This window comes from Zonotrichia leucophrys, chromosome 3, assembly GCF_028769735.1.
Source record: "Zonotrichia leucophrys gambelii isolate GWCS_2022_RI chromosome 3, RI_Zleu_2.0, whole genome shotgun sequence".
NCBI classification, from domain to species: domain Eukaryota; kingdom Metazoa; phylum Chordata; class Aves; order Passeriformes; family Passerellidae; genus Zonotrichia; species Zonotrichia leucophrys.
The window spans coordinates 83,212,959-83,239,018 of record NC_088172.1 but is presented as its reverse complement, the minus strand read 5'-3'; the positions used below and the strand labels follow the sequence as shown (position 1 = coordinate 83,239,018).

The following is a 26,060-nucleotide window of genomic DNA, read 5'->3' as shown; positions in this document are numbered from 1 at the left end:
TACCTGGCACTACACAGAAACCTCAAGAGAGTGAGAAAAACCAGGACAAATTACCCTTCACCTCCAGCAGCAAGCCCTCTGGGTCAAGGTAGGGCTGAGCCACAGAGGCAGACATGGAGAGGCTGCTGTCAACTTATGAAAATGCAGAGAACTCCTCTCCCAGACCACAAGTCTCCCACACCCTTCTTCCTCGTTACCCAGACACTCTGGGCACTTCTATTTGCACTGAACACGCACACAGGCTGCTGGGAGATACTTCATTACCCAGGCACAGTTTACTAGAAACTTTATATGAGAGGTTTTCTAATGCATTTATTAGTGAGACCAGAAAGGACACATGAGCTCAGTGAAATTACTGCAGTACTCAGCAGCAGGAAAGGAAGAAAAATGTAATAAATTCAAATTCTTTGCCTCTTATCACTACATTCCCATCAGCTTGATTACAGTCCAGCTGCAACAAATCTTGAACTTAACTCTCTCCTCCTTCCTTGGAGAAAAAAGGGTAGTAGATGACCATTGGGAAATTCACACACTGTTAACATGCCCAGACTTTTAGAATTTGAATGTTAAAAATAATTTAATAACAAATCTCTAGAGTATACAGAAGCAGAAGGCACAGAATTTATGCAAACCTGGAATCTGGATTTCTTGGGGGAGTGGGGATAAGGTAGGAAGAAAAAGGTCCTCAGGTTGTGCTTTAAGAACACACAGAAGTTGGTAGATGAACACAGTATTATTAAATGTACTGCTTTTAGGTACTTAGGCTGTAGGCCATCTTTGGAATAAATTTGGGAAGCAGAAGAAAATTCTGACAGCATTACTCCAGAATGTCTGCATCATCTCGTAAATTATAATACTACATAAAGCAAATTACTACAATGTATGTTTAGACAACGTACATCTTTATACCATGGGTGGTTCTTGAGAATCACATTCACCCAATAAAAATCATGTTAAACAAGCATTAGCACTGTCTCCCTTTATCCCTTATGTTAATAAGTTCCAGCTTGAGGAAATGTTTTTGATTACAGAGGTCCTGTCCTCTTTGTTAGATCATGGCTGCATCCTCTCCAACAGCTGTTGACATTTTTTTCCCTGTAAAAAAATTTAGTTTTGGAAGGGTTTTGCTTCTGCAGGGAAGAAAATGCAGCTTTGCAGAGTATTTTTTAGATAATGGACATTCAGAACAGTGAAAGCCACCCGTAATGACAGATAAAGTCCATCAAGATGGTGAACATTTAGTGTTCATACAGGAAAAAGGGGGAAAAACCCTAAACTCAAGGGAAAAAATCCAAACAACCCAAAACCTAAAAAAGAGACCCGGCAGGCCATGTCTTTGATTGAGGGCTCTGTTCTGCTCTCCAAGTGTGAAAGACCTGGTACTCCTTTCTCACAAGTGTAAAGCAAACCAGCGCAACATCTTAGAAATCTTAAGCACCTCCATCTCCTACACTGCTTCACCTAGAGCATACCCATGCCAACACCGCTTTCAGAAATGGTCACCTTGAGCAGTAAAGGAGATGGTGGTGCCCGTGGGCTCTCAGTGCACTACCACCCCTGAAGAACCACCCTACTTTTCTGAAGTTCTAGTAACTGATTCCCATTATCCAAGATGGAATGCATACTTTTGGGCCCTGCTGCTGCACCTTGATAGATCCACTCTGGACAGACCCTGATGGATGTCACTTGACTGCTAGCCTCAGCTTACCATCCTGTAGCCTTGCTGAATGTTTAGTTCCTTTTCACTGTTTCATTTTACTGATTCCTTGAGTTTTGTGGGAGCTTTTCTGGACAGCTCAAAGCACAGTACCAATAAATGCAACACAGCTTCAGTTCTTCGGTATTAAAAAAAATCCCTCTCCAATGGCACAATCTCTTTACAGAAGAGGAGGAAACTGTGGATCTTTTGATCTTTTAATGTTTCCAATGCTGCTGCTTATATAAAAGATAGGGTCCAGAGAGGGAACTGTGTGAGTTTGGTTTGCTTGGGCAGTAACAAAGACCACAAACATAATTTTGAAGGAATGAATGTGCATTTTGCCAAACACTGGCAGATTTAATCACAGTCACTTTATATATGTTGCAGAAATACACAAGTCCAAGCCACCTACTCTGGAGTCTCTAGAGAAGATCTCCCACTCAGAACTTGAAGATTCAAAAAAGACTGTCCCTATTCTTTAGAGGAACTAGAAATAGAAATGAAGAATTCTACCGCTGAGTTACTAAATATTGCGAAATGACAGCTTTCACAGTAAAGTGGAAGTTTATATGTAAAACCTCTGTCTTAAAGGAAGAGAGGAAAGATTTTATACATACATGTATATATTATATATATTTAAAATTAGTGGATATGTCTGAATGAAGAGTCAGGAGTGAATATTGTAAGGAGTCACCCATGCTGGTATAATGCTGATTCCTCATTTGTCCATCAGCCTCACACGGAGAAGGAAAATCAAAAATATCACAAGCATATTTCTCTGCATTGTACAGATAATACCATACAGTATTTATACTCCCCAGTAATCCCTTATCATGGCGTAGTCTGCCAAAATGGATTTGAAGGAATGAGCAGAATCCATTTCTACACCGGAACACGAAATAAATATTGCTTGCTCCAGGACTCCTTCAGGAAAATAATAATGAGCATTCTCACATCTCATTCAAGCACTCATCAATTCCTGGTGCTGCCTGACCATTTCAGTGTTATAAGCGAAATGTAAGCACTAAGCAGAGCTCTTTTTCCTGTATCAGAAATCCCAGTGATTAACCCTTAGAGCTGATGCATGCAGGGAGAAAGGGAAAAATTACTTCACTGCAGAACTCCGAGTTTCATATAGCTTGGAGCACACACTCTAAGCACTGCACTCTCTTTGGCTGAAATGACAAGCACATATATCTGACTTCAGAAAACAGGAAGAAATAAAACTGCCGGTTTTAAGCAATAACGTAACAATGAAGCAGCCTGAAAAGGAAAAAACAAAACCAGTAAAAAGATAGTAAATCCCTTTGTTCTAGTGGGATGAAAGAATATCACATTCCAATTTCAAATTATTTGTTTTCAACTGAGATCTTGATTCCTCAGCAAGGGAAAATTAATATTTTTAGATGATTGAAGAAGAAATGCTCTGATGCTAAGAACTTTTTTGATTTATTAGGAATCATAAAGATTCCAGAAAATATTCTAAAATACAGATGTTTTAGAAAGTAGCAGCACTGAAAGCAAAGGGATTTAACAAGCACAGGACAGTTAGTGGCAAGAAACACAGCACTCACAGAGGATGAGCAGGGGTTGGCCACTTTTGGACTGCACGGTGGAGAGTAAGTCATCTTCACGAGAACGGGCATCTCGTCATCTGACACAGAGCTGGCAGGCTTGTCTGTGACTGTGGCACTGCTGGCAGAGGGCTGCGTGCTGGGCTCAGGTGACAGAAGCTTTACAGGGACAGACACTGGCATGACGATGGGCGCGAGGCCATCCACCTCTTTAGGCAGCGGCTGCTGTGGTGGTTTCTCTCCTTCATCCTGCACAGACAATTAAAGGCTTTCAGCCCAGTGAGGGAGCGCTGCTCTGATCGATGCACCACGCAAGGTGTGCACCGTGGCTGAAAAGAAGTGGCCAGGGTTACAAACACACAACAGTGTTCCTTCCTGGGACTCCTGCTTTGCCTCAAATGAAGTCAGCAGGTCACTTGTGACTCCTACACAGGATTTAGTCTTGGTGACATAATCACCTGCAGCATCTTTGCGAGGTAACTTGCAGGAGGGGAGACAACCATGTCTCTTTTTATCACTAAAAACACAGAATTCTCCATCACCCAACTAAAAACAAAAGCATGAACTCTGGAACTCTGGTAGCTTTTTACCCTCCTATGGTTTTCCCTGTTAGGACAGAATTTCTAAAATATCAGAATAAAGACTGACTGACAGGGCAAGTTATTTTTATGCAGAACAACTCAAACACATTTTTGGTTTGGTATTTGTTGATACCTATTACAACTAAAACACTTTGGAAGAAAGCTGTCAAAGATTCAACAATTCTGCTCCTCCAGTTAAAGCCTGGGAAGGCTTCCAATAAATATTCCTTAGTCATCCTAGTAGTTAAAATGAAAATAAGGAAGACTTGATGTTCCTGGTATTTCTAATATAATAAACAAACATGAGGAGGAAAAAAATTAGACATTCCTGACATGACTTGGTAGGGTGTTCTGTGACGTGCAGAGAAACAGAGAAGGACAAACACTGATCTGTCCTCCACCACTGCCTCTGTCCTCAAAACAAGACTTCTGGCCTACAAACTAACAGAATTATGTGCATTTCTACTTCCATGGGGTATGACATAACAAAACAGTGCTGAGAAGAACAAGTTTTGACAGCAAAGCAAAGCATGGCAAAGCAAGCAAACATCAACACAAAAGGACTGTGCCAAACACTGAAGTCAAATGGACTGCTACCTGTTTGAAGTTAGGAGATGCTCTTACTCCTCCATGTGACCTCATGTGACCATTTAGAGCAGGCAAACTCTTAAATTCCTTCAAGCATATTGAACACATTAGCTTGTTCTTCGCATCAGCTCTCTCAGGAAGTGTTTCTCTGTTCTGGCCACTATTTTTATTTTCATTTTTTGAAAGCATGGAACAGAAGAAAAAATATTAGTTTGGCATGTTCCCTTTGTTGCAGAGGGAGCTTTTTTAGTCAAGGAAGTTTATAAAATTTTACAGTTAGATGGTAATGAAGTCACAAGTAAGTATGTGGTGACTGCTGTGGAATACTTGGCCAATAACCTAGATCAGCTGCTCCCAAGATGGGGAAAAGGGAGGTTTTGAGCAGGACATGCTCATCAATATAGAAAATCTGAGACCCATAAGGTCTACCATGAGAGACCTGCATTTCCCCACTTGTGACAGCAATTAACAAGTACTTGGGCACAATGCCTCTAATTTATGGTAGGCAACCACTCTGACGGACAGCTTGGCCCTTCAGAGGTGTGACCTTAAGAAACAAACAGAAGATCTCTGCTGCCAAAGATACAAATCCAGACCAGACAGCATCCCTTTTCTTATAAATGCAACACTGGAGCTCCCTGCTTCTGTTTTTTTCTTTGGTTTCCTTCCTTTTTTTTTTTTTTTTAATTAATATAAAGAAGTATTTATTTGAGTCTATTGCTATGGGTGGGATGCTGAAAATCATGCAAACTTAAGAATCAGAAAGCACAAAACTAAAGGTGCTTCTAGAAGAGCAATAATTATTACACACCCAGACTGTATGCTTTTCCCTCTAAATACAGATCTCCTTTGCATTTTTCATATTTTATTAGAAAGACAGAATCTTTTAAAAATACCTTTGTTCTGGGGACAGTGGCTGCAGTCTGCCATCTGAAAGTTGCACCTGCTTCCAAAACAGGACAATGGAAAAGAGAGGAAAAAGTTGAGAAAATAATTTTTCAGGAAATATTGTGTAAATGAAGGTACTCACAGCATTAAGTCTGCATTTTACATACTATTTTACTACTATTAAAAAGCCTCTGAGTTGAGAGATGGACATCAAATCTGCCCCTGTGAGCACTGCTAGTTCAAGTTTTCTTCACTCACCTGCTGTTTGAAGCCTTTGCTTTGACCCAGAAGCACTGCTTTTGGAAACAGAGTTGACTAACTGCTCCTGAACAACTGAGCCTGCCGTGCTGAAAAATGAGCAGGCAGGATTTGTTGTAACTGGGTCCCTCCTTCCCAGAAACTGAGGCAGAACTTCCCAAAGCCTCTCACAAGGAAAGCAGCAGCCTCGCAGCAACAGTTCTGTGCTGCTGCCAGCCTGGCCCAAAGCCAACCCTGAGCTGCAGACACAAGTGTAGTAATGAAGTTTCCCAATAGTTCCCCATCCCAGAGATGCCCACAGCTCACATCCTAACCTCCTGCCTCTGCCGAAACCGCTTAGTTTCCACACTTTGCTACTCTTCTGCAAGTAAATTTGGCTGGGCATGGATCTAAAACACCACCTACCTGAGGCCACGTGGTGCTGGGAGAGTCTTGCTGAGAGCTTTTGCTGTTCAGATGAACTCCCAGGGGAGGCAAAAGAGTTCGATGAGGCACAGCATTACCTACAGAATTCATGTCCTGCCGTGCGGGATCCTCGGCGCTCTCGGGTGGAGTGAGGCCGACGTGGGAGTTCAGGGATGGCACTCTGCTCTCGCTCAGGTACTGCTTCTGCTGCTCTTGCTGCTGCTGCTGCAGTAAACTCTGCGGGTACAAGTGCCTGTACTGTTCGTGCGGGTCCTGGAAGCAATACTGAGGCACTGCTCCCAGCTGGATAAGCTGCACAGGATGACCGGGATCCTGAGAGTACTGGTGTGGCTCATGCATAGTCTTTGGATCGGGTTCCCTGTGATACGGAGGAAGCGGCAACTGCATCTGCTGCTGCTGCTGCTGCAACTGCTGCATGACAGGCTGCGTTTGGTAATACTGCGCGATCTGCACGGGACACTGCCGCTGCTGCCGAGCCGGGGGCTGCTGCTGCATCTCCTGGATCGAGAGCCGCTGGTGTCCCTGCTGGGGCTGCCCGTAGTACTGAGGCTGCTGCAGGTGCTGCATCTGCTGCGGCAGGAGCTGCTGGGACTGCATCTGCGGAACGTGCGCCTGTCCCTGCTGGAACGCAGAATGCATCTGCATCTGTGATAAGTGCTGCTGGTAGTCGTAGTACAGCTGTTGGTGCTGCATGACTTGCATTTGTTGCTTTTGCTGTGTGCTTGCAAAGTTCTGGTGCGTTTGCTGTGGCACTGGTTGGTATCTTTGTACGGTGGAAGCTACGGGCTGTTGCTCAACCGCCGGCTTCTGGGACAGCAGCTGCCGGAGCGCGCTGTCGCCGGAATTATCCACCATCGAAGACTCGGTGTGCAGAACCTGAGCCATGTTGTTGACTTGAATTCTCAGATTTTGGTTAGCAAATACTTGTGTAAAGGAGTCCAACTTGTGCAGGACGCCACTGGTAATTTTTTGCGACCGGTTTTCGCTGGGTTGCGGGTAAGAATATTGGTATCCGTCATGGGACTCCCCCTGCCCGAGGGGGCTCCACATTGAGCTTTGATTATTCAAACTGTTCCTCGCTGGGACGTGGTTTCCTGAGCCAGAATGTGTCCAACTGGTTTGTCTAGATGTATCCATCGACCCAAGACTTTTTGAACCTACAGGCAAAGCTATACTGTCCCGTGAATCTTGGGGAAATGGAGGGGAGAGGGGGGACGCCTGGGGAGCATCCATAACAGATGTCCCATAGCTATGATTCAGAGATGGAAGGGAGTTCATTTGGTGTTGTTCGTAGTACAAGTTCTCGTTGTTGTTGGCAGTATGATTAGTTTTATACAATTGCTGGTCCCCCATTTTTGGTCACTTCTGTTCCAAACTTACAGGCACACAAACCATTGAAATCTCTATGAACCCTGAGATAGCTGAGTGAGGGGAAGGGAGGGGAGGGGAGAAGAAGCTAGAATTACTTATAATTCAGCATGTCCATCATGTGCATCACAAGGACTGAAATTTCCTCCAGTCTGTCAGTAATTCCAATCTCAGACTCGATGTTGTTTCACATCTTCAATGAATGGACCACAGCACAAATCCTACACAGATCAGTAAGTTCAGTGTGCCAAGCACCTGCAGAGTAAGAGAAAGACAAGGTAAGTGCTGGCTCTTTCCATAAACTCTTATTGTTACTGCCTCAAAGGAAACTGTAAAATCTTCTCGTTTGAAATACATAATCAGATGCAAAATTGTAGCAGCTGGGCTATTTCAGAGCAGTTAGATTACTTCATCTCATCCTATTATCCTGCCTCTCCTCTAGTGCTCCGATAAAATAATTCTGCCAAACCAATAAAAGCTTATTCTTCAAAACTGTCTTTTCCCATAAAGAATATAAACATTCAAGCAGTTTTACTCAGCCATATACTGTGCTCTCATGACTAGTTTTAGTCAGTTGACTATCAAGGCAAGTCATAGACTCACAAAATTACAGAATGGGTAGGGTTGGAAGGGACCTCTGCAGATCATCTCTGCAAACCCCTTCTAAAGCAGGTTCACCCATGCATATCTCCAGAGGAGACTCCACAACCTCTCTGTGCCTGTTCCAGTGCTCTGACACCCTCAAAGTAAGGATGGATAGATCATATTTAGATGGAACTTCCTGTGTTTGAGTTTGTGCCCACTGCCCCTTGTTCTGTTGCTGGGCACCAATGAAAAGAGCCTGGTTCCAATCCCCTTGACACCTGCCCTTAAGATATTTCTATGCATTGATAAAATCTTGTTTTCTCCAGGCTAAACAGCCTCTCCTCATAAGAGATGCTCCAGTCCCCTTATCACCTCTACAACCCTCCACTAAACTCTTTCCAGCAGTTCCTTGCCTTTATTGAACAAGAGAGCCCAGAATTGGACACAGCACTTCAGATGAGGCCCCAGTAGGGCAAAATAGAGGTAAGATCACCTCTCTGGACCTGCTGGCAATGGTCCTCCTCATGCTCCCCTGGACGCCTTTGGCCTCTTGGACCTTAAGGGCATTGCTAGACATGGACAGCTTGTTGTCCACCAGGACTCGCAGGTCCTTCTCCACAGAGCTGCTTTCCAGCAGCTGAGCCCCCTGGGTTGGTTTAGGGAGCTATTCTTCCCTATTGCACCCTGCACCTGCCTTCATGGAACTTCATCAAGATCTCTCCACCCAACTCTCCAGCCTGTCCAGCTCTTGCTGAACAGCTACCCAGGCTTCTGGCAAATCAGACATTCCTCCCAGCTCTGCATCAGGAACAAACTTGCTGAGAGTATATTCTGTCCCTTCATCCACACCACTGAGAAATAAGTTGAACAGGGCTGGACCCAGTATTGGCCCCTAGGGAACACCACTAGCAATGGGCCTGCAATCAGAGCCTGCACCACTGCCCACAACTCTGGGACCATCCCTTCAAGCAGTTCTCAATCCACCTCACCAATCTAACCCACACTTCCTGAGCTCACCTATGAGGATGTTATGGGAGACAGTGTCAAAAGCCTTGCTGAAATCAAGGGAGGCACTGCTCTTCCCTCATCTGCCCACACAGCCAGACATTCCATCACAGAGGGCTATCAGATATTACTTCTCCTTGGTGAATCCCTGTTGACTACTCCTGATAACCTTCTTTTCCCCCACACCCTTAGAGCTGGCATCCAGGATGAGCTGTTTCACCACCTTTCCAGGGATGCAGACGAGGCTGACTGACCTGGAGTATGTCTGCTAAGATCAAGCCAGTCAATTGAAATAATTTCTGACCAGTCACCTTACATGAGGAATGCTGAACTCCAACTTCTGTTCTACCTTCTCACCCCTCCTTCTTTGTGTTGCATGATTTTAACAGACAAATTTATACTGGATGCAGCCTTTTATAATTTTCAGTGTATAAACTGTAACTCAAATAACATTTTACAAATGTCTGTACTGTTTCTGAAGAACAAAAAAATACATAAGCACATGATAGGATTGTTTTACTACTCCACAATATGAAGCAATCACTGTGTCTACAGTCACACATATGCACGGAGGTACAAAATGCTTATGCACTCACAAATACATACATAAAATAAAAGCAGACCCTGAACTTGAACAAGAACATAGAAATATTAAACCAAAACCTTAACTCTGCTTCCTTCACATCTGATTTTCTAAATGCAGTGCTCTCCACCAAAGACTCTGCACACTGATGTTCTTACCTTTCTAACCTGAGAAGAATCCTCCATTGATGTGGATAAATGTGAAGTCACCGATGGAGAAAATTTTAACCATTGCTGGATGCATATTAAGGAGAGTTTGTGCTAGCAACAGCAAATAAGGGCAATACATAGCTGCAGGCATAAAAAAACCTTTTCCATTCTAGCATAATGTATACCAGAAAGCCATACTTTCAATGAAGAGCCTTTGCAGTGTGTATAGTTTTTGTGTAAACCATCTGCAACCATTAGTATGTAACATCTTCATGTGACAAATAATAGCTGAGAATAATTGCAAGTTTATTTCCCCTTTCCAGAAATATACATTGCTTCACAGTTTCTCTGAACACACTCCCTTCCAGATTTTTATAGATGAACAATTAAAGAAGATAGGAGTCAACAATGAATAGTCAGGCTGCCAACAGGGTTTTTCATCCACGACCCAACTTCAAAGACTTCCTACTAAAAATTATGAAGGGAAACTAAACAAACCCTCCACAAAACATTAAAAGGGCATGAAAATAAACACTGTATGGTGTTTCACACTGAAAGGCCATCAACATTTAGAGGAAGAGAGGGAACGTGCATCTCCTTTTATGCCTGCCAAGTTAAGGAAGCTCAGTCAAGATGCTCAGAACACATCTTCCCATAAAAACAGTACTACTGGATCTATAGGCACATCATTTGTATAGGAGCTATGTTCCATTCCACCTATTAGCAGAGCTGTAATTCACACTAAGTTCCCTGAATTTGGCAATTCTTTTAAAGTGAGAAATATTAGTCAAAGGACAAGAAACAATACAAACCAATGAGGGAGAACAGATGTCTCAGGAAACAATTAAAAGACCACAAGAATTCCAGGAGTAAGGACAGTAAGAGACTTAAGGCAGCAAACAACCTGATTTCATTACAAAAATGTATCAAGGGGCCAACCGGGCCCCTGAGCCCTTCTCTTCCCACAGGCAGGAGCACCACAGTGGCAGATGCTGTGGACTGTACCAGCAGCCACAGCTAGTGCTATAGTCACCACAAAAAGTGATGTCCCTTGGGCATGTGCCAAGCTCCACTTCTGCACCCTTTCACCTGGGGGTTACCTCTCACAGGTCACAGAACACTGGAAAGCAATCAAGAGGCTTCATATCTGTGGCATCAGCACAGACACCTTTCTTCCTCTCTCTCAGAACAACAAAAAAAAAATTTAAAAAATTATTCATTAGCATTTTCTCTTCAGCAGCTCTAGCATCCTCAACTCAGCTCTGGTTTGAGAGGTGGGACATGCTGCTGTCAGGTAGATTACAGAGTTATCATCAGAGTCATAGAGAAACATTTGTAAAAAGCTCTAAAAAATATGGGATATCACATTAAAATACCAATCAAGTCACAAAAGGACTGGAAAGTTTAGTCACTATGAGAATCACATTTGAAAAAAATTGCATTGTTTTCAAACACCCATCTCCCCTCCCCCAAAATAAAAATAAAAGAAAGATGAAAACATTCCTTTCAAAGGCATCACTGATCTGGAGAGAAAAAAATGCAAATGTTTAAAAAGCATTGTTATTCTACTTTCAGGTAATAGAAAAAACCCAGATATGCGCACTGATAAAAGCATAATCAGTAATCAACCAGTCCCTTAGATACCAAATGGTTTTTTAGTACTCGAACTAAAGGCTTAAACTCAAGGGCTTGATGCTGTATACACAGCATTTGCTATCAGCTTTAACAAAATCCTAACAGTATCCATTTCTTGTCAGATTAAACCAGAGTCTATCATGACATCATTAAGGCTCAGGGGCAGCAAAGTTAGTCTCTGGCCAAATGAGAAACCATTAGCAGTATACTGAATTATTTCAATTCAAGAGAAAGGAAGAAAAGGGTGCTTTTTCTTTGTGTTTAGCACTGGTGCCTAAACACCCATCACTGCCATTTACCACAACAGCTCTGACTACTAAATGGTTAAACTGAACAACTAACCTGGTAGGAGCTGAAAGCAACAACGGTTCTGCAGTTCTGTGTTTCTTCTCTTCCTAACAGTCATTTGTGCTACTTAACCTATTACATTTCTGACATTACAGATACATCCCAATTATGCAATCGTTACAAAGAAACATGAAAACAAATGCCAACAGACAGAAACATTTCTGTAGGCTGCCTAGAAAAAGAAATACCCTACTTAAGTTTATGGATGAAATCTGAAGTCAGGCTAATGGTAGTTCAATTGATTTCAACAGAGACAAGGGTTTGTTCCAATTCTTTTCTCATCATTTCAACAAGGTCCCCTGCAACTTGCACAGCTCCATTCTCCAGACTGAAAGCCAGGGGCCCACCAAGCTGGCTGAAAAGCCTTTACACACTCCAGCTGTCTCCCTCTTCAAACACAAGTAACTGAAAGGCAATACAAATAGGCTCTGCTGGAAGCATGCCATAACTTAATTCTGGTAAACTTGAAATGGGAAGGAAATACCAGTCTTCAATAAAGGTGATCCAATTTTTCTCCTTTGTAAACTCTATCACCGTAGAGCCAGAAGCAGCTGTGGGGTTCCCAGCACAGGAAGGACATGGACCTGTTGGAGTGAATCCAGAGGAGGCAACCAAGATGATTACAGGGATGGAGCAGCTCTCCTGTGAGGAAATGCTGAGAGCACTGGGATTGTTCAACCTGGAGAAGAGCTTGCAGTGATCTAATTGTGGCCTTCCAGTACCTGAAAGAGAGCCTATGAGAACGATGGTGAGGGACTTTTTATGAGAGCCCGTAGTGACAGGACTTGGAGGAATGGCTTCAAACTGAAAGAGAGTAGGTTTAGATTATGTACTAGGAAGAAATGCTTTACTGTGAGGGTGATGAGGCACTGGAACAGATTGCCCAGAGAAGTTGTGGATGTCTCATCCCTGGAAGTGTGTAAGGCCAGGTTGCATTCTGAGCAGCCTGGTCTAATGGAAGGTGTCCCTGCTGACAGCAGAGGGGCTGAAATTAGATGGCCTTTAAGATCCCTTCCAATCCAGGCCATTCTATAAACTTAGAGAAGACAACAGGCAGTGAAATACTAAGAAGATGATAGTTATATAAAATGAACACTTCTGGCTCCATCACACACCAGAGAAGCCAAAATCCACAGAATTTTTCAACTCAAGTAAAATTACAGATCAAATGACAGTCACACAATTGAACTGCCTGAATTCACATGAATTTCAGAACGAGACATTCACTACAAATAAGTCGATGCATAAAAGTTGGGCTGGGTGTGTGCTGTAAAACCAGGGCTGAATGTCAGCCAGAGCCAGTTTCAGAACTGAGTTAATGGAGAGGGATGACAAAAGACTGTATGAGAGCAAATGCTGAAGGAAGCAGACTCACTAAAAGGCTGTAAAGTTATTACAGCTCTAATCTAACCCATCTCAGTAGGCTGCATGGCTCTGTATCAAAAGGGAATTGAATCCTACAGTTTGTCCAACTTATTTCAAGTTTTTCAGCTGTCCCTTTAAGCTAAAAATCTACATGCTTTTATAGATTAATTACTAGCCTGAAAAAAAGAAGACTGGATGAGATAGCAAAAAAGCCCACACTCCTCCATGTTCAACCAACTTTTGCAGGACCAAGTATCTGTAGCTACTCACAAGCAACAGCATCAGCAGATACTCACTTGCTGGGGACCATCCCTCCTTGTGTCCCTCCCTCCCTCCCTCTGGGATGGTAAAACATCTGCTAAAGCAAAGTTAATTTAACCACCACCCCTAGCAGCCTAAAGTGTGTTTTACAACACCTAAGGCCTGCTTAGAAAGGTGTCATTGCTGTGTGTTCTCATGTTTTATTGGTGCATTACCACCCCTCAGTCACACAGGCTGACAGGGCTCTCGAGTGACTGCCTTTCTGCCACTGCAATATAAGCTTCATTCTTAACTTCAGGTAACATGAAAGCCAAAATCAAGTTCTCCTTTCCCCTCTTTCATTTAAATTTTTCCCCTACTTAGCTTCCATAGAAACAAAACAGTGTTTCTCTTATTCATTTTTCAGCCTTTTTTATGGGAAAGTTTTTATTGACCTGTTTTGTTATTCAGAACTGTCAGATCTCCTGCCAAGCTATTCCTAAACCAAGACAGCCATCATTCACATCATCTTGCTCTCTGATTTCCTTTAGGATAGACACAGGAATAAACAGCAGTTCCTTCCCTGACAGCCTGCATTCTGCTCACACCAGTGCCTGACCATAGCCCAGCCCTGAAGCTGGGCACACACAGGCACAGTGGACACTACACCCCTGTGACCCCACCCAGAGGAGCAGCTTTGAAAAGTAAGGGATCTGCTCAAGAACAGACCCACCTGCACTGACACACACAGCTCTTGGTGGGAAGCTGGTACTGTCCCTAAGTCTTCAGACCAGAGTAATGCTGGAAGGCTGAGAAGCACAGAATTAGGAGAGTAAGAGTGGCAAATTTCAGAGACCTTTGTGCTCTTGTGCCCTGTTTAGATACCATGTTTGCCCTCATAACTTTTTATGCCCCTGCTCTTTTTTTTTTTTTTTCCTTGGGAAAGAACATAAGCCTGTGAAAAAGTCAGCAGTGTACTCAAAAGAGAATGAATAATTTCCAATGCCAGGCAAGGTGGTTGGGTGAGCCAGCTGAGAGGAAAAGGGAAAGAGAGGTGAGATGATAACTCAAAGACCTACTTTTAAATTTTTTTTAAAGTATCTATAGAAATCCTGAAGACATCTGATATAGCAATAAAGAGAGGCAGAGACTGGAAATAAGGGTCAGTAGATATCAGGCTCATGGCTGTTTTGGTTAGAATAAACACTGAAGTAGCAATATGGACTTCAAGGACCAAAAATTTTCTACCTCAAGGACAAATGTTTTTAGGGATGAAAACCTTCTCATCCCAATCCTGAATACAATTGCTCCTGTGGTTTCTGCTGCAATTCAGTTTTGGCTGGTTTTGAATGGCAGAGATCTCAAACCCACGCCTGTATCTGCATTCAACCCCAGAGGTTGACGTTCTTAGGCAAAACCAACAACAAAGAACCCACTTCAGTATATGAGAAAGTATGCAAATAGAGGAATTACAAAAGGGAAGAGAATTGAAAGGAAGCAAAATATTTAGTAGACTGATTTTTATAGCAAGCATAGTAAGAAAGCTATATACTCTTAAAATGGAAAAGAAAAAATGGATAAGCTGCTTTTTAATATTAATGCTGGTAGTTCTTCAACAGTTGCACAAATCCTTCAAAAATTATCATTCTCTTTGCAGCTAAGCTTCTGCAGTGCAGTTGGAAAGGCTGCTGAGTCTCATGTGGCTGCTCATTTAAGCTGTTCCCATTTCCACTCTTAAGAGAGACTAGAATGTCCTAATTCAGTTTAATAAAAAACACATTGGACTTGGGGGAGGGGAGAACAACGATGGCACTGGGAGAGAACCGAGCAATTTTTCTACTTCAATGAAGTTTTAAAAAAGGCAGCAAAGAAAAACCAAGAAAAAAAACCCCAAAAAACCAAACACCAAACCCAACGAACCCAACAGGAAAAACAGTTGATCATGTCAGGAAAGTCTCTAGAAAAGGAGGAGAAGAAAGGGGGAAGACAAACAGAAACATCTTCCTCTTGTTTGGATCTATGTAAAAATGCATTCTAAGGCACTAGTAATTTAATGAAAATGTTTTTTCCCCCAAACTAGCAGAACTATTGTGGTTATTCAAAAAGAGAAGGCTGATTTCTAAATAAAGCCATAAACTGAATTTTGTTTAAGGAAGATACAATTTCATGAGTCCCAAAGAAACAAAGAAGGTTGCTTCAACAAATCTGATTATCTTTGCTGTCAGTGAATTGTTTCAAGGTACTCTGAAGGATTTGGAGAACTGCAACAAAAGCAGGTATCACACTACTTCATAAAAATGGCAAGCATAAAATGATGTGATTTCCTCACAATACTGATGAGAAATAAAAACAAAATACAAACCTTGACTTAAGGCCAGAAGGCACTTGAATTGTATATTCCATGACTAAGCGACTAAAAGCATAACCAAAGACAGCACTAACTACAGGTGACAAACACAGTAGTTTTATTTTTTTAATATTTGCTAATACCTTACTGCATATTAGATCAAGTGAAACTTGATTTGAAATCTCTTCAGCCAACCAGGATTTGCTGACTGCTATAGCTGAGACAAACTTTGATCCCTACTGCCGAGTCCTACATCAAGGACAATGATCTCAAATGCTTCCTGGAAAATAAACACGTCCTATCATCAAAATTGTCTTTGGATTCATATTTTAGTTTACTTCTAGCACTGAACTGACCCACTTGTTATTCCCCAGCAAGATCCTGGTTCTGCAAACATGAAATGAACTTAGGACAGAGAGGTCAGTCCTCATTCAGTTACTGTATGTGGCTACATTACAACCTCTGGTCACTGCTGTTGATTTGGGGGAGAGGGGAAATTTTCAAATATTAATCCATCAGCTATTGCTGTGACCACAGGCATGATAAACCTGCAAGTTTAGTTTAAGGTGAGCCCCCTTGTAATGCACTTAAGCAGTTTCTTCCTGACCTCTGTAGTGTTTACTCTCTGCTGAGTGCAATGCGATTGCCTTTTTCTCTAAGTGGAAATGCTTCAAAACAGGCAAAGAACATATGCTAGAATTTGCAAAAACAGGCAAGGAGGAAACATCCTGAGAGAGATAATCAAAAAAATCAAGCACAAGTAGTAGTATGTGGAAAATAGCATATGGCTAAGCTTTCAGTGGGGAGGGAACAGTTAGTTTGAGCCTGGTGTCTCCCCCAAAGGAGAGTTTTGAGAAATGCAGCTGCAGGACCCTCTGAAAAGTCCATCCTCTAAAATAGGCCATGTTGGTGCCTAGCCAACAATGGAGCCAAGTCAAATCCAATGACTAAAAAAACCTGGCCACCATGGTTGCTGTTTCTTTTTTCCTTAAGTTAATGTCCTTTTGCTGCTATGAGACAATATAGCCAAAGTAGTCCTTTAAGATATGTGTGTCTATCTCTTGTGTCATACATATTGTGGAACACAAAATAATATTCTACTAGGTGCACACACCAGATTTGAGAAGTCCATCAATAAACTCATAGGGACTTAGAAGCCCAAACTTTGAAAAAGTCTCAAAAAGCACTGAACCTGATTAAAGAAGACAGCCTTTGAAAAACTGGACATAGGATGCTCTGACATTACCTGATTTTTGAGGATTTGTGAGATTCTTGTATCTTCTTGTGCCGTCTTTGCCATCACATTTCATGCTGCTTTCATTCTTTGATCTCAAAGTGACGTATCTAAACAAAACAAAAGAATGGAAATTAGATTTTGCCCACATGTGATTATCTCCCAGCACCAGCTTGCCCAAAGCATGAGCAGATTTGTGACAATGAGTTTCCTATTGCAACACAACAAAAAACTAACTTCTATTCAATACAGTGTCTCCAGGTTACTCTATCTTTTAAGTCACTATGGCAGAGGGCAACTATCAGCACTCCAACTCCTTTAAAGAACAACCAAGAATCCCTTTCCCTTACTGATTGTGAGAGACTGCTTTGTTGTCAAATCTCTGGGATGGATACAGACCTTCAAATTACAGACTGAAATATAAGTTAGTGAATCTTTTATTCTTACTCAGCTTGGTGCCTACTGCAAAATGAGGAATGGGTTATGTTGATGCAATAAATAAAACAACATCTAGCCTCTATTGCAGGGACCATAAAGATTTCACAGCACCTCCTGCTGCTTTGACAGAACCCAGAGGCAGGGTGATGCTCTCCCTGAGAGGAGATTTGCTGGCCCAGAGCTTGCAACCTACATGACAAGTATCACACAAACAAGTGCAGGTACAGCAACCAGGAAGAGAGGGATTAATGAAAGTCAAAGATGTGGGAGATACAATCAGGCTGTCACCCAGTGCAGAAGAGGTATCTAGACAAGGCATCTTAAATTACCTAAATGAAAACAACACATATGTTTTTGTCAATGCTGCTGCCTGGATGGCTTTGAGGGAAGGCCCTCAGCACCTGAGGGTGTTAAGAATGTTGGCTGAAATCACTGCAAGGCCACTCTACATAATCCTTGAGAAGTCAAGGGGGCTGGGGGACATCCCAAAGGACTGGAAGGTGGCTAATGCCACCCTATCCACAAGAAGAGCTTAAAGAGGGACCTGAGAAATTATAGGCCCTTCAGCCATACTTCAGTCCCTGGAGAAAGTTCCAGAACAAATCCTGCAGGGGGTTATCACAAATCAGATGAAGTGAGTGATTGGGAAAAGCCAGCATGGATTCACCAAGAGCAAAGTGACACAAGTGTGGAACTCCAACAGTGAGCCCAGTGCTGTTTAATACATTGGTAAATGGTTTGGAAGACAGAATCAAACGTACCTGATAAAGTTTGCCAATGATACCAAGCTAAATGGGGCAGCAGACCCTTCACCAGGAAGAGCCACCCTGCAGAATGCCTGAATAGGCTGGAAGAGTGGGCTAACAGAACCCTTATGGAGTAAAACAAAAACGTGCAAGGTCTTCCAGACTGGACCAGATGGCCCTTGAGGAGCCTTCCAGCCTGGCATTCTGTGATTCTGTGAAACAGGCCTGGAAACTTGGGGTGCAAATCACAGCTCACTGATATCAGTGGAAAATGCTTCATCTGCATTGAGCTCTGCTGGGTTTTGGGAAGTCATTCCAAGCTTAAGAAGAAAATGTAGAAATTACCACAGATAACCTCAGTGACAGCAACCAACTTCATCTCACTGTCACGCTACATTCACTTTTAAAAATTATTCTCTTAAAATCTCTGATATTGGGTCCCAAGCACTGTGATGCTGCGACATAGAGCAAGAAGCCACTCCCCAAATCCAGCAGATCCTTGCACAGAACAAGTGCCCTCCCTTAGTTATCCAGCAAGGTGGGGGAGAAGAACCCAAGCAACTCCCTTGTCCTGCCCAGTGCTAGTCTCTGCTTTCCCCTCCATCCTCCCCTCCCAAAAGCCCACAGAGAACAGCAGAGCACAACCCAGACATGAACCCATCCAAGCAGGCACCATGAGAGAGAGCCCCTCACAAAGCCTGACCTGCCTAAAATGTCTTTAACAGAACACCTCAGCTGATGGTCAATACTGGTAGCACCACATGGATTTCCTTGGATCTAAGTGAGTTTTTGATTACAACATTATCATGTTGAGCCCCAGTAACTAAAACCTGTGTGCACCCATGTCTTGAAAGAAACATGAGCCGAAATTCATAAATCCATCACCCACTTGCATCCTGTCTGCTCACAGTTTTTCTAGGCAAGTCCATGAATCTTTGTTGGAATAAGATTTTAATAAACTCACATCTACTTAATGCTTTATCTGACTTGGTTTTCACACTGCTATTTAAACACCTCTAGGTTTATAAAAAGCATATTGAATCTTGTAACTGACCAGAAGTTGAGCACCATTTGTTTGTAAGAAAAAATATTCAGACACATGGAGAAAACCTGAGATTAACATCAGTGGAGCCAAGAGGGAAAATGTCAGGTTTTTTTGCCTCAGTTTAATACAGCTATTTAGAACCTGACAATATGTTTAAATTTGATTTTAAAAATATCTGCTATATCATGAGCCATGACCGAAGTCACAATATATAGTTTTGCTTTCTTTGTCATTTATCCATCTGCTCTGAACAAATGTTGCTACTATTAAGCCTAAAAATGCCAAAATATTGTGCAGACAAACCATTCCTGGTAGTTTCCTACAGAGGTTGGGCTGATGGACACTAGGAAAAACAACAACTGAAATACCCAGAAAAGCCCTTTCCTGTTTTTCATATTTGTTCTGGCTGCTTTTCCCACTGTATCACTTTCATCATTAGAGCTACAATACCACCCCTATGCAGGGTTACAGAAATTATCAGACATGTGCAAAGGTCTCATACATAATAACACAAATAAAAAGTAAAACTCTGGACATTTCAGAGCCAGAGGTAGAGAACTGATCGCAGATAAATACTGAAAACAGTCCCAACATAATTAATGCAGGAACAAACAGTGCAGATGTTCATCAAATTTACAAATGAGATTTTAATTCCTTCCATCGAATTTTAACCACCATCTCATTTTTGAGGTTTAGATTAGAAAGCAATCTAACTTTATACTCCTTTGCCATATTCTTCAGTTTTTCTTCCATCCCTGGTCTTAGATTTTGCATACAAACAAAGCATAATAAGGAGAAGCTGAGAAGTGAAGCCTACAGCAACATTTACAAATTAAGAGCTAAGTCAGAGATCAGCTATCCTGTATACACAATATAAATTTTCAGTCTTCTCTCTTCATTAGGATTGATGACGCTGCTGGAAAATAAGGAGCACGTAATACCTTTTATGGGAATGTAAAGCACAGATGAATTAGCAGAAAGAAAATGCAGCTGAATCAATTTCTCATCTCAAGATAGTAATGGAGGCAATTTCTTGAACTTTACTATGCTTGTAACATATTGATCAGCAAAGCTTCACACTGCAAGTTAAAGTAGGTATTTTCCCAGGAATAAAATGGAGGATGGCAGTAGAACTCAAGGCAGCACACCAAAGACAAGAATTTTTTCCAGTCAAGTTACACTGAAGAAAAATCAAAGTTCCCACGTGCTTGCATATTATTGCAACACACGAGAGGAAGATTTATAGATGAGAGCTGAATTAGGCCTGCAGGAGCCTTCACAAAGCAAATTTAGTGACACGACTGGGGGAATGGTTTCTAATTGAAAGCAAGTAGGTTTAGATTAGATATGGGGAAGAAATCATTTTCTGTGAAGGCGATGAGGCACCGTAACAGGTTGCCCAGATAATCTGTGGCTTCCCCACCCCTGGAAGTGTTCAAGACCAGGCTGGATGGAGCTCTGAGTAAGCTGGTTTAGTGGAGGTGTCCTGCTGGAAAGCAGAGATGGACTCGCTCTGTCCGTGCTAGACAGCACAGCACAGCAGGGAGAACCCCAGGGAGGCTGTGAGCATTCCCCCAGTTCTCCCCACCTGCAGCCTAAAGGACTCTGTCTGGCCCCAGAGCAGACAGCAGGGGATGCAGTATCATGAAGTCACCCCAAGACACCACGGCAGGCAGCTTGGAACTGGATGGTCTTCAAAGTCCCTTCCAACCCAAACCATTCTAGCATTCTGTGACTGTATGATTTACTTAAATGGCATTAACTGCTGTATTATTTGACATTAAGAACTTAACCAAGGTGTAACAATTGGGAATCCAGACTTTCTGCAGATGACCAGAGTACCCAAAACATGATTCTGAGAATATACCAAAGGAGAAAAAAAGAGCCATAGCATTGAAGAGTGTAAATTGCTTGGTTATGATCAAACAGTGTTTAATTAGTTTTGGAGCAGGAAAGAGAAAAGTTAGCCATTGTAAGATAGAAATAGATAAGAACAACAACAGAGTATGTGTATTAAACAAGCAATATCTACAAAGACTGTAATATCAACTGGCTAAATCAGCAACAAAATAATTACCAGTATCAAAATATGATCATCAATCACATACCATTATTCCCATTAACACAATTATATCAGAGCAGAGTCTCTCCTCACATGCTGGAAGTCCTCCCTTAATCATCAGCCTCATGAATTTATTCCCTTTCCCTGGTTCATGTGCAGCTTCTTCCTTGCACCTTCCTAGGAAAACTCTAGGAATTCAAATTCTCTTCTAAGGACAAGATTCCCCATGCATGCATAATTATTTTTATGTGCTCATTTCTGCATCTTTGAAATGCTTCAGGAATACTGCATGACATTTATTTTCAGAGAAAATGGCTTAGACAAACAAAGCATCTTACAGATGAGACGCTATTCCACAGATAGACTACAAATTCCAAAATTTATAGGTTTTTCATATGTAGGGTCCAAGGCTTCAGGTAACACATACAGTACAACGTGAGATCATGTTTAAAGTGTCTTTGACATGGGGTACTGCTCAGCTTCATCCCCACCAGACAAAGCAAATGCTGTCATGAAAGGAGGCAGTGACACCACAGGACAACCCATCTGCACCAAGTGCCTCTCGCTGGCACTGGCCAGACAGCAGGGCTCAGCTTGGCCCATCCAGGAGAAAATTCCCCTGTACCTCCTATCACATAACCCCTGCTTGTCCTCTCCTTATTGAATTCAGAGAGTGGCTGGCAGCACAGGAGCCCCAGAGCTGCTGCAGAACCCATCATCTTCCCCCTCCCAGCTCTCCTGTGCTCATCTCCTGCTCACCTCCTTGGAAGGACTGCAGATGCTCATGCCCCATCTCTTTTTTTTGTAACATTCATCATTTTTGCAGGTCTCCTTCCAGATCAAGGACTTCTTGTGGTTTTCTGTCACCCCATACTTTGTACTCTTCTCTTTTACAACACTTTATGGACTGGAGGAGGTGAAATGGGAGGCAGGGAGGACCAGAGCCACATATGATATTGAAGACAGAGGAGCACCACACATTTACACAGCAGCACTTTCATACTTCCTGGTTTGTTTTCTGTTACCTCACTATCAAGTACTGACACCTGTTTTGTCTATCATTTCACTGCCATTTTTACAGGACAACAGCAAAGTCTCCTCCAGAGCAGTTAACACCTGGTGAAGCATCCATCAGGCATGAACAGTGACTGCCCTCCTCCTCCTCCTCCATGCATGGCTTTCATTTATCTACAAGCAATTTCCTCCAGCATTTTATCATCCAATCATTCAGTACAGGGAGTTCTGCAACACATTTCAGCCAGTCCTTCTTTTCGTTATTCTTAATACCTCAAGCCCACACTCTTGCAAAATTTCAGTTTCTTACTTAAAACTATAAGGCAACTAAAACTGTTCAAACAAAATCATTGCCAAAAATGACATCAATAAACAACTCTGTTTCCTTGAAAAAACCTCAAACTATCATTTTCCTTTGCAAAACTACTGCAAACTAGCCACTCTCCTTGAAGAAATTCCCCAATCACTCAAAAAAAACCCCATCTAAGTGGACACTCCCCATAATGAGCTTTTGCCCTAATTGTTCCAATTTGGCAGCTTTGGGAACACGTCACAGCAAGATCTTGTCAACAGCCTGATAACCTGACGTTTGGACCTCTCACTAATGTGCCAACCCTGCCCTAAGAAGATGGAGCAGGAGCTCCACAGCTCAGGAAACAGCACTATGAGACCAAGAAAAACCCCAACCTCAAACAAATAAGCTGACAAACCTGAAAGTCTAACAGCTATTTCTTGGCTCCAGATCTTCCCTGCAGAGGGTGGGTGGGGAAAAAAAACCCCAACCCATCCCACTCCTCTGCAGACTGACTCCTATGCACTGCCAAGAATATTTTGAAAGACATAAAATGTATAATAACTTTTCAACTGAATATTAATTTCTGAATTGAAGGGAAACATCTTAAGGGCGAGTGGGTGTAAGGAATGATTCCTCCTCGGCACTGCCGTGCTATTTATTAAAGGCTGCAAATACCCACAAGAATTCAGCTTTGGCCTTTGCACTGTACACTAACAAGCTTAGTTTACTGACATTCACAAAGCATATGAAGCTCTGCTTCAAATGATCCCTTTGAAAGAGACAATTACCAGACAACAGGAGATTGGATGACCATCAGAGCTAATTAAATTCTTAAATCCTGTTTGTATTTTTATCCATATCTTTCTCACCATTCTTGCTGAGCAGGAATATGGGTTGGCTTGGGAGGCTGAGGGAACAAAAATATGCCTTTCCCACACCCCCATTCCCTTCCAGTTACAGATCTGTTTGGAACAAAACTTGAGACATTAAATCAATGCAGCCAGTGGTGGAATTCATCTTACTGTGACAGAAATATTCCATTTTCCCTAGCTTATATTTTAAATTGCTTTCTGATATACCAGGTTATTATTTTTTTAGCCTCTTTCGTTCCTTACATAATTAAATGCCACGCCATTCAGCTTTTACAATTACTTTTACCATTTTCAGAAGAACATTTCTCAACTTTCTATGAAGAATTTATTCCCCACAAGTATTAGCTCCACTGACTATTTTCTTCTTCATTACATTAAAAGCTCTTAGCCATCCCTGTAGTAATCTTCTCCTTAACACAGACTTTCCTGTAGGGTGGGTACTATGTGCCAATCCTCAGTTTCCTTTCTGAGAATTCCACATAACCAGAAGCAGCACAGAAGAGGGAAAAGGGCACTACTTTTTAATACCCAGTGCCTTCAGCTGGCAAGCAAGGAAGAAGGGCCAGGCACAATTTATGGATACTTTTTTGTAAGAAATTGAGATTTTGCGTTTAATACTTGCAAAAATAACAACAATGCTCTCAGAAAGGTCTCCTAGGACCGTTTCACCCATTTACCCTCCAGGTACAGCCAGGCAGCCTCTGAAGCTCTGAGTTCTGGCTTCTGTGATTGCTCTTCAAAGATGAGCTCAGTTTTGGAGCAGGCGTGTTCCCAGCCCTGTAACTTCACCTTCAAGGTACTGCCCACACTCAATGCAGGTCCAGCTGCACAACCCTCTCTAAAGCTTGCCAACTCTTAGCAAAGCACACAGAAAACCCTAAAGAGGCACTTTATTGATACAGAAGTGACAAAGTAAACACGGATCATTCTGCAAGAAGCAAGTTCATCCTGCTTAATGCTTCTTTGAGAGAAATATAAACAACCCCCCACAGATTAGAGTAATACCTTCCTGGGAAGGCTAAAGATAATTATTTGGTGAGAGGGGGTTTATTTGTTTCAGGGTTTCATTTGTTTGTTTTTATTTTCTGAACAACTGGGGGGGGAAGGTGAGATGAAGAACAGAAGAGCAAGGAAGAAAAGGGTCTTTTAAATAATTTAACAGCTAAAGCTTTATTTCTGACCAAAATGCCATCTTGATTCTTTGTAGAACAGGAGGAAGGAGTTTCCAGTGAGTGCCCAACAAGCACCAGGGAAGAAACCTTCTCTGTGGTAGGCACAGTACACTACCACAGCATCTTGTCTTGTGAATTATAAGGAGGAAACACTTTGAAGAGGATGATGAACTTGCTTGTCATCTCTGTCTCACCAACTGACCAAGAAATCTTTCAGGATTACTGACATGTTACCAAGCATCACGCCTCCAACTGAAAGCAATGTATGCCTGACCTGCTCGTACTGTTTTCAGCTCTATCACAGACAGAGCTTGAATTATTGTCCCAGACCATGCAAGAGCCAAGAGGCTCTGCCCACATTTCCCCATGATCCCACTGGCACCCTGGCACAGTGTTTTGCATGAAGGTGGAGAAACTGGGGGCTCCACAAGAGGAGCCAGAGGATAATGTCTCATTTCATGTCCCAGTTTTGTCTGAGGTCACAATGACCTGAATCTAGCATGAATTACACACAATCGTCCTCCAAGCAAGTGGATCTGCGCCAATTAAACCTCATAAGTTTTGGTTGCTAGGAGGTAGCAGTGGACATATTCTCAAGTCCTGTTTACTTAAGCCATTGAGGTTTCCTCACTGGAATAACCTTCCACAGGCTGCCCACTGGTTTATCTCTCCTTGAGACATCAGACTAGAGCTAAATTCTGTGATTTCCCATCTGCTGTCATTTAGAGAAGCCTCTATGAATTATCTCTCCAAATAGTCTGCAAAAGACCTCCAACACCTCCAGAGCAAGCTCATATCTCTGAACACACCAGATAACACAATTAGCACAAATCCTGGTCAGAGAAGTCTTGCATTCAGACATGCTGTTGTTCAGATGGCCATGCACCAAGTTCTGCATCTCAAACCCCACAAGCCAGCACAGCAGACAGAACCTCAGTACCACTTCACAGAGCTTGCCTTAAATTTTCAGTCTGTTCTCTGTCCCTAAAAGATTTATCTCAATGGACATACAATATTTGTACATCAACATTTATTATCAACTGTTTTACATGGATATTAAATTTCAGAGTGTGCTATCTGGAAATCCTGGCTGCTCCGGATCATGCTTTTAAAGACTTACTCTATAATTCTCCTATCAGTTTGTAGGAGATGCATTTTTGTCTTCTGATTTAGGAACATATAAACAGATTTTTCATGGTTATCTTAGCTAAGATTGGACTTGGACCATTTATTTATTGCATTGTTTACGTGTACTGTGAGCCACCCGATGAGGAAATGGAGAAATAAAACCAACCTCCTCCTTTAGACCACATCATTTCTGACACCATTTCTACTCAGAGATCAGCTCAAGTTTTGTTTGTTTTATGGAGAAAGAAAGTAAGCAAACACAGACTTCAGTTTTTCATCATTTACTGAACCTATGGCATACCAGACTCATTTTTCATCAGGCCTCAGACTCAAGCTGAAATGCTAATTACAGACACAAAGAAAAGGTAATGCTTTTCCAATAATTAGTAGGCAAGCAATTCTCAGAACAGTGTTA

At 42.2% G+C, this 26,060-nt stretch overlaps 1 protein-coding gene across 9 annotated transcripts in view; it reads right to left on the bottom strand.

Annotated features, from left to right (window-relative positions):
• Window positions 1-26,060, bottom strand: part of TRERF1 (transcriptional regulating factor 1) — a 100,125-nt gene that overhangs the window by 15,149 nt on the left and 58,916 nt on the right. For 6 of the 9 annotated variants that reach the window (XM_064709025.1, XM_064709020.1, XM_064709021.1 and 3 more), the window contains 5 exons: window positions 16,886-16,983; window positions 5,994-7,637; window positions 5,339-5,388; window positions 4,452-4,602; window positions 3,274-3,522 (listed from right to left, as the gene is read on the bottom strand). In XM_064709025.1, coding sequence (XP_064565095.1) covers window positions 3,274-3,522; window positions 4,452-4,602; window positions 5,339-5,388; window positions 5,994-7,367 — 1,824 coding nt within the window. In that variant the 5' untranslated portion in view covers window positions 7,368-7,637; window positions 16,886-16,983. The remainder of the gene's footprint in view (window positions 1-3,273; window positions 3,523-4,451; window positions 4,603-5,338; window positions 5,389-5,993; window positions 7,638-16,885; window positions 16,984-26,060) is intronic. The other 3 variants (XM_064709026.1, XM_064709027.1, XM_064709028.1) reach the window with 3 other exon arrangements.